This window comes from Bos grunniens, chromosome 28 (genome assembly GCF_055505025.1).
Source record: "Bos grunniens cultivar Pamir isolate PY7600 chromosome 28, Bosgru_T2T1.0, whole genome shotgun sequence".
Classification (NCBI taxonomy): Eukaryota; Metazoa; Chordata; class Mammalia; order Artiodactyla; family Bovidae; genus Bos; species Bos grunniens.
Window position 1 is genome coordinate 18282650 of NC_141192.1, and position 9409 is coordinate 18292058.

Genomic DNA, 9409 nt, shown 5'->3' on the forward strand with positions numbered 1-9409 from the left:
CTTAAATTGAAGAAAGTGGGGAAACCACTAGACCATTCAGGTATGACCTAAATCAAATCCCTTATGATTATACAGTGGAAGTGAGAAATAGATTTAAGGGACTAGATCTGATAGACAGAGTGCCTGATGAACTATGGACGGAGGTTCATGACATTGTACGGGAGACAGGGATCAAGACCATCCCCAAGAAAGAGAAATGCAAAAAAGCAAAATGGCTGTCTGAAGAGGCCTTACAAATAGCTGTGAAAAGAAGAGAAGCGAAAAGCAAAGGAGACAAGGAAAGATATAAGCATCTGAATGCAGAGTTCCAAAGAACAGCAAGGAGAGATAAGAAAGCCTTCCTCAGCCATTAATACAAAAAAAGAGAGGAAAACAATAGAATGGAAAAGACAAGACATCTCTTCAAGAAAATTAGAGATACCAAGGGAACATTTCATCCAAAGACGGGCTCATCAGAAATGGTATGGACCTAACAGAAGCAGAAGATATTAAGAAGAGGTTGCAAGAATACACAGAAGAACTGTACAAAAAAGATCTTCACGACCCAGATAATCACGATGGTGTGATCACTCACCTAGAGCCAGACATCCTGGAATGTGAAGTCAAGTGGGCCTTAGGAAGCATCACTACGAACAAAGCTAGTGGAGGTGATGGAATTCCAGGTTGAGCTATTTCAAATCCTGAAAGATGATGCTGTGAAAGTGCTGTACTCAATGTGCCAGCAAATTTGGAAAGCTCATTAGTGGCCACAGGACTGGAAAAGATCAGTTTTCATTGTAATCCCAAAGAAATGCAATGCCAAAGAATGTTCCAATTATTGTACAATTGTACTTATTTCACATGCTAGGAAGATTATGCTCAAAATCTTTCAAGCTAGGCTTCAGCAGTATGTGATCTGAGAACTTCCAGATATACAGGCTGGATTTAGAAAGGCAGAGGAACCAGGTATCAAATTGACAACATCCACTGGATCATAGAAAAAGCAAGAAAATTCCAGAAAAAGGCTAAAGCCTTTGATTGTCTGGACCACAACAAACTATGAAAAATTCTTAAAGAGATGGGAATACCAGACCACCTTACCTGTCTCCTGAGAACCCTGTATGCAGGACAAGAAGCAACAGTTAGAACTGGACATGGAACAAAGGACTGGTTCAAAATTGGGAAAGGAGTATGTCAAGGCTGTATACTGTCACCCTGCTTATTTAACTTATATGCAGACTACATCATGTGAAATGCCAGCCTGGATGGATCACAAGCTGTAATTAAGATTGCTGGAAGAAATATCGACAACCTCAGATATGCAGATGATACTACTTTAATGGAAGAAGGTGAAGAGGAACTAAAGAACTTCTTGATGAAGGTGAAAGAAGAGAGTGAAAAAGCTGACTTAAAACTCAGCATTCAGAAAACTAAGATCATGGTATCCAGGCCCATCACTTCATGGCAAACAGGTGGGGAAACAATAGAAACAGTGGGAAACTTTATTTTCTTGGGCTCCAAGATCACTGTGGACAGTGACTGCAGACATGAAATTAAAAGACGCTCGCTCCTTGGAAGAAAGGGCAAGGAAATGAGAAACCGAGACAGCGTATTCAGAAGCATAGACACCACTTTGCTGACAAAGGTCCGAATACTCAAAGCTGTGGTTTTTCCAGTAGTTATGTGCAGGTGTGAGAGTTGGACCATAAAGAAGGCTGAGCAACAAAGAAATGATGCTTTCAAACTGTGGTGCTGGAGAAGACTCTTGAGAGTCCCTTGGACAGCAAGGAGATCAAACCAGTCAATCCTAAAGGAAATTAACCCTGAATATTCATTGGAAGGACTAATGCTGAAGCTCCAATACTTTGGCCACTTGATGCAAAGAGCCAACTCAGTGGAAAAGGCCCTCATACTGGGAAAGACTGAGGGTAGGAGGAGAAGGGGGCGACAGAGGATGAGATGGTTGGATGGCATCACTGACTCAATAGACATGAGTTTTAGCAAACTCCGGGAGATGGTGAAGAACAGGGAAGCCTGTTGTGGTGCAGTCCATGGGGTCACAAAGTCAGACATGACTTAGCAACTGAATGACAATCTGACATCTCAAACCTAACCTCACCTTTCCCATTCCCCCAACCCACTTTTCCTACTCCTCCTGCAGTCTTCCCATCTGCTAATAGCACAGTTGCTCAGGCCCCAATCTTAGTGTCATCTGTGAGTTACATCTCACATCCTGTTGGCTGTCTATGAAATACACTAGAGTTCTCACCATCTCCAATGCCGCCTCCCTGGTTTTAGCTTCACATCTCTAGCCCGAGTGACTGCAAGGGGCTCGTATCAGTCATTCCTTAACCTCTATTCTCTGTTCTGAGCTCAGGAACTGGAGTGCTCCTGTTGAAATTCAGGTCAAATCATATCCCTCTGGTGCTCAAAGCTCTCTTATGCTTCCCACGTCACTTGGAGAAGGCGACATGTCTTCACAATGGCCTGCAGGACCCAACAACATCTGGCTCTGTTACCTCTCTGATCTCATCTCTTCCTACTCTTTCCCTTGTTGGCTTCATGCCCGTCACTGGGCCTTTTTGCTCCTCTGTGAATAAGCCAGGCACACTCCAACCTGAGAGCCTTTACACTTGCTGCTCTCTCTGTCTACCATGCTCTTCCCTGGATATCCACATGACCCATTCATCACCTCCTTCAGGTCTTTGCTCAAATGTCACCTCCTTGCACAGGTCTTCCTTGAGCGTTCTAAAACTGCAGCTGTTACCCTGGCACTCCCCATTCTCCTGGCTTTATGTTTCTCCATAGCACTTCCCTCTGCTGCTGCTAAGTCACTTCAGTCGTATCTGACTCTGTGCGACCCCACAGACGGCAGCCCACCAGGCTTCCCTGTCCCTGGGATTCTCCAGGCAAGAACACTGGAGTGGGTTGCCATTTCCTTCTCCAATGCATGAAAGTGAAAAGTGAAAGTGAAGTCGCTCAGTCGTGCCCGACTCTCAGCGACTCCATGGACTGCAGCCCACCAGGCTCCTCCATCCATGGACCTTCCAGGCAAGAGTACTGGAGTGGGGTGCCACTGCCTTCTTAGCACCTCCCAATAGACAAAGTCATCTACTTAATCAGTTATGTTCATGGCCTGTATCTTCCAACCAGAATACATGTTCTATAAAGGTAGGGATTTGTGTCTGATTTTTTTTTTTTTTTTTTTTACCATTCTGTATACTCAGCGTCTGGAATGTGATCAGCAAATATGGTCAATAATATTTATTGAGCAATCAATTAAAAATTAGGATGTTTCACAATGATTTGGATTTCCATCATTTCTTTATAAAAACGGGAAGTCCTCACCCCTGGGTCTGCATCAGTCTGACCCCATTGGCTGCCACAGCCCCCTGGCTCCCTATTCTCTAGCCCAGACCTTTCCCCCCATGTATGCTCCCTGCACTGCCCCAGTAGGCCTTGAGTTTGGGATTCCTACTCCACAAGAGTGAGTAAAAACTATCTTGAGAAACTGCTCTGGCCAGGCAAACACTGCTCTTCAACTGAGGGGATCAGCCAAGGCAGCTGTGCAGGCCATTAAGGGATGACGATGAGGTGTGCAGAGAAGTCTGGGTGCTCCCTCAGGTGTGCATTTGGAGGGTCCTGAAGGTCTGGGGCAAGCATGCTTGTCTTTCCTTCTTTCCTCTTCCCTGGAGCCTTTACTCTGGGGATGACCCAGGGTGTTTTCTATCAGATTCTCAAAGGAGACTGTGACCTTCCAAGGCTACCAGCCTCTACTCCCAGATTTCAGGGTGTTCTCACCATATTCCTGGGATGAGTTTATTTTCATTATCTTATGGATGGGGAAACTGAGGCCCAGAGAGTGCAAGATCACACAATTCCGGGGTAAACTACCATTAGCAGTTAGAAAGACCTTTCTCATCCAATTCCTGAGTGGGGTCAGGGAGAGGCCCACTGGGTCATGCCACCCTCATCACCAAGCTCAGGCCCACTCACCCAGGGGGTCTCCATCCACGATGCTGTACTCCACCTGCCCATTGGGGCCTGAGTCCTGGTCATGGGCTAGGAAGGTCCACACTCTGGGTCCTGGCTGGCCCTCAGTGACATCAAATGGCCCCTCGTAGTCTCTGGGGAAGGTGGGCGCGTTGTCGTTGATGTCATTCACGTTCACAAGCACCTGAGACGATGGGCAAGCTTAGTCAGGACGGATCCCAGCCAGCCCTGTTATCTGTAAACTGGACCTGACAATTCCGCTTCCCAGGCTGATGTAAGGATCATACTGCTTGATGGGTGTGGGAGGGTCTTTGAAGCTATACATGTAGATAAATTATTGTTATTCTCAAAGTCTTTCTATGGGCAGAATAATATTATGAATAATAATGCTATGAACTTCTACTTATTGCTGTACTATGGTCATTTTATCTGGTCTTATTTTCTGCTCCCATACTCTGAAACAATGTGTATTATCCCCCATTTACAGAGGAGGAAAGTGAAGCTCAGAGAGGTTAAGTGACTTGCCCAGAGTCACAGAGGAGATAGAAGACCAGGAACATGAACCCCTGCTGGCTTGACCAGAGTCTGTGCTCTCCCCATGAAGGGGAGAAAGGCAGGCATACTCATCTGTCTCACAGCTGCAGCCACACCGAGGTGCAGTAATCTCAAAGTCATATTGCACATTTGGGTGAGTTGCAGAGACCAGGACAGGGCTTGTGGATTGAGGTGTTTCTCCTGAATAGTCTTTCCCTACTCTGTTTCCCCATGGAGCTGTCCGAGCTGGGGCCGTGTGCCACCCACCCATCCACCCACCGTGGTGGTAGAAGTGAGGCGATGTGACAGGAGTGGGCACTGGTCCGTTGCGGTGACAATCAGGGTGTAGTGGCCGTGGCTGATCTCATAGTCCAGCTCCTTGGCAGCACGGATGATGCCCTGTGGGATGTGCAGAAGGACAATGGTGGTCAATGGGTCATGGGTCTGGGGTACCCTCTGACCACTCTGGGAGGTAGGCCCTGACACCCTGGCCGTGATAAGGAGCCCGTTATCCCAGCCTTTTCATCTTCCCGCACATGCTGCCATCCTGTTCTCCTCCTGGACTCCGTCTTTGCTCTGCCCCCACAATGTCGCTAACTTCCCTCCAGTCCCTTTAGCCAGCTGACCCTCTCCTCGGGCCCCTCCACCAGCTGCTGACCGTGTGTCTGTTGATACGAAAGGTGCTGATGATGTTGCCTGCCACGATGGCATAGGTCACTGTGCCGTTGGGTCCTTCATCTAGATCCAGGGCCCGGATGGTGATGAGGCTGGTGTTGATTGTGTCCGGGCCCTCATCCAGTAAGATCTCGTAGTGGGGCTGCTGGAACACGGGCGCATTATCGTTCTCATCCACGATGGTCACATACACGTGGGTGGTGGCCTGTGGAGAAGAGCGTGATTAGCTTCCTCGGTCAGCTGGCTGGGGGGTTTGAGGTGGAGCTAGCTGGACGTGTTCCTAGGGTGAACTTACTCAATGTGATCCAACATGGTGAGGTAGAGAGAGAAGGATGAGAGTGAGTGAAGTCACGGGCTGATAGAGGAAATCACAGAGGCTCCACTGAGAGCCAAGCTAGGTAACTCCTTTGGTCCAAGATGGCGCTTGCACCACTACCCTTATGTCCATGTCAGTGGCAGACATCACTAATCAACCATTGCACTGCTGAGGCCAGATGCAGCCTCAGGATCCTTGTCAGAACACTGATCTAGTGATTAACATTGGCACATAAGATGAACCCCAATAAGTGCCTCCAGCCCATAGCTTTGACTGGGCCAGGGCCTTACTTACCCTGGACCTCCTTCTAGATCACAAAAGGCAAGAAAGTAATGTGCACAGCCCATGCATTTTAAACTTCACCCACCACTGTTCAGGTCAGTGGAAGAAATACCTATTTTCAGCACTTTTGAGAGGCAGGACCTTGGGTTTGGGGCAGTTCCATGGACAGAATTTGTAGAGTTGTGAAAAATAAAGCTAACAGCATATGACTTCAGTGCAAGAACAATTTCACACCGTACTCTCCAGTGACTGGCCATTTTTGATGGATGTTTGGTCCAATCAGACCACAGGTAATACTTAGCCAATCAAAACTCAGCAAGCAGCACCCAAGAACCATTGAGAAGTGGTTGATGTGGCACTTCACAAGCAGAAGCGATTAGTGGAAGAAAGAAATTAGCCACGTGCTGGTATTCTCTGTCCCTCGGCTTCCCTCCTCCCTTTTCTGCTTCTCCACCTGGGAGCAGGTCCTCTGCGGACCGCCTTCCCTGGGCTCCCTTGCCATTTGGCTTCCACATGGTTTGGCCCATGGCAGGTCCAGGCAGAAGATGGAGAGGGGGTGGGGGCATTTCTACTCCCTTTTCTTCGCTGCCCTCTTCTGCCAGAGGCAGTGGTTCTGCTGGGTGGCCCCTCTTTCATGGCTCTGGCCCTCACTGGGCTCTAATTACCTCATCCCCCTCTTGCCTTCTGCACCCACGGGTGGAAATGGCTTCCTGCAGTTTTTAGTCTACGGGTGCTTTACCAGCCCTCTGTAAACAATCCCTCCATTAAGTTCCCTTCAGTTGAGCCCTTTCTGAGTGTGCCATCTGTTTCCTTCCAGTACCCTGACTCATACAAACTATAAGTAGTGACTAATAAAATACAATAAGGTTATAACCACTTTCAAAACATCTGGGTAGAGAGCATGTGACCAGGCAATTGTCAAGGGCAAGGAACCAAAAGCAGGTAGTGCAAAAAGCTGGATATAGACAACTCATGTGCACCTTTATTGGGGGTTGAGTTGGTTCTGGAATCACCTGTGGAAGGACAGACAGATGGACAGGAGACCGGCACCCAGGAAGACTTCACTGCCCCTGGGGCGGCAGGGACAGCTGCAGCTCTGGATCTTGGCAGGGGTTGGGTGGGGTATGTTAGGTGGTTGCTAGAACTGTTTTCAAAGCAGGTAGTGTTGGAAACCTGGAGATGGGGCTCAGTGACCTTGGACATGTCACAGAGATCCTTTCTGGACTTTTCTGTCAGTGAAGGACCCGACTTGTTCTTTAACATCCCTTCTGGTTCAGACATTCTGAGGAGCTGATCTGCCACCATCAGTCTGAACCCCTGCTCCATCAGGGAGATACTCTTTTGGGTCTTAGAGTCTCAATGACTCTTCATAAAAATTACAATCACACAGTGAAGGAAAATGCATTGTTTTTACATTTCTCAGACTTTCCCACCAGAGTGGAGAGGGGACTTGCACTGAATTGGGGAACACCCCTGAAGCATTTATCCCAAGAATGAAATATCTTTGAAATCTCTCCTATTGAAAGCTCATGTAAGTTTCACACTTTTTTCCCCATAAGGTGTTTGTTAGCTTCCATTAAAAATGGTGGTGGAGGGCCCAAATCTTTGAGTAAAGATGTCAAGGAAGGACACTGTGTTCATCTGTGGCTCTGCACACAGATGCAGCTGTGAGTGCTTACCACCAGCGAGGAGCCCAGCACTGCATCCTTCTGAGCCCCTTCTGCCAGCAAGACATGCCAGCGCCACTCTCAGCCTCACCAAAAGGGTGGTGGTACTGACATTTCCCATTTTCCCAGACTCCTGGAAGTGGGTCTAATCAGTGCAGGACTGAGTGAGAGGGGGCTCTAATAGAGCTCCTCTATGGTACCCCTTCTCTCTAAGACCAGGTCGGAGCTTGGGATGGGGAGGTGGGTCTGACTTCCCCTGGCCTCTAGTGTGAGGAGGAAGTTGGTGCCCTGATGGCCCTCTCAGCCCTGATACTGCAGAAACAGTGCTTGAGGTTTCTGGACCATGCCCACACCTTGGGCAATGCCTCTGTGTCTCACCCTGATGCAAACCTAGGAGGCTCACGGGGGTGGGGGGAGTATGGTGGGGAGGAAGTAAGTGGAGGGCAGGGGGACTGGGCCCAGCTCAGGTGTTCTCGCCTTCTGGGTAAGGGGTTGGCAGAGCAGTTGCTCCTCTCCCCCAATCCCAGCCTCCTCACATCCACCTTCTAGGCCCTGGGGCAGAGGGAGTCTGGTTTCAAGGGTGGTCAGGGCCAGGCCAAGCCAGGAAGGGAAGGGGGGAGGGAGAGCAGGTGCTCTAGGGTCTCACCCTACAGTGACCCCACCTCACTTCCACCGGACGATGGCCAGGGTGGGAAGAGCGCCTGGTACCCACCTGGTTTCAGTTGGCTTTGTAACTTCCCTGGGTGGAAGAACTCACACTCTGCCAGGAAGAAGGGCCCAGGCTGTCCCCTAAAGCAGGGTCACAAGATCAGGACTGTGACCAAGAACTTGGATTATGTCCTGGAAATCACTGGGACTCCCATCCCAGGGGGAGTCCCTGGCTTCAGGGAGACTAGGCCTATGCCAGTTCACATAGTAATAGCATGATGCCCACCCTTCCTCTGTTGCAGCTTTCCCTACCCTGTGAGTGAGGGCTGGAAGCATTCAGAGAATCTCTGACTTGGATCAGTCCACCCATGGGACACCCAGAGTTCTTGGCTTTCCTTGAGTCTCACCACCCTGACTCCTGACCCACACGGACTCCCGCTGTACTTTGTCTTTCAGCCTGGGTGTTGCTTGTGAGCTCAAGACCCTTAACGGGTCAGCAAAGCCTTTGGAAGCTTCACTTAGGCTGGGGTAAACAGAGTACAGTGCTGGGCTCTCCCTCTCCCCTGATCCCTGGCCCTTACCATTGTCATCTCCACTTCTATTTGGGAAATCACTACTCACTTACACATCAACTTATCCATTCAGAGAAGTGTGTATCAAACATCTCCCCTATGCCCAGTTTTGTGCCAGGGACTCGGAAACATCAGAGACAGACCCTGGTTCCCAAAAGCTCATAGTCTAGCCCAGGAGGGCAAATGAGCCTGGGGGGAAGACCAGCTGTTTGGTAACCCCAGGCTTGGTGTGGTAGACAAAGGGGGTGTAGAGTGGACGGAGACCTTCAGGGGAGATTCAGGGGGCTTTGTAAAGGGAAAGAGCCTGAGTCGAGCCCTGAGCGATAAGAAGAACTTGGAAGAAAGGAGAGAGACATTGCCAGGAGTGCCAGTACTGGGTGTGGTGCAAGAGCAGAGGGCTAGAGGTGGGCATGTGTGAGAGCGTCCTGCAGACATCTGGGTACAGGGAGTAAGAGAGGCTGCAAGGTGATGCTGGGGCCTGGGCCAGAGGAGTGGTGGTGATTTTCTATGGGACACACTACCCAATGTTGTGTGCGCGTGCACACACACACCTCACACACGTGTCCCAGTGTACGGGTGTGCCAAGCCTGCACCTGTGTGCATGTGTACATGTTCACAAGAGTGTTGCAGGCTCTGGAATCTACAGTCGAGCCTGCTCCAACTCACCCAGCTCTTTACAAAAGTTAGATTCCATCCATCCATTCCACTACTGGGAGTGCCTACTACATATCAGGACCTGGGCT

General features: G+C 49.4%; 1 protein-coding gene across 6 annotated transcripts in view; it reads right to left on the reverse strand.

Annotated features, from left to right (window-relative positions):
* The window catches only part of CDH23 (cadherin related 23), a 439149-nt gene that overhangs the window by 33366 nt on the left and 396374 nt on the right, over nt 1-9409 (reverse strand). For 5 of the 6 annotated variants that reach the window (XR_015156859.1, XM_086382172.1, XM_086382174.1 and 2 more), the window contains 3 exons: nt 5165-5386; nt 4786-4905; nt 3976-4156 (listed from right to left, as the gene is read on the reverse strand). Coding sequence is in view for 5 of the 6 variants with exons in the window: in XM_086382172.1 (XP_086238298.1) it covers nt 3976-4156; nt 4786-4905; nt 5165-5386 (523 nt within the window). In the remaining variant the exon portion in view is untranslated. Of the gene's footprint in view, nt 1-3228; nt 3683-3975; nt 4157-4785; nt 4906-5164; nt 5387-9409 lie in introns of those variants that run through there. The other variant, XM_086382177.1, reaches the window with a different exon arrangement.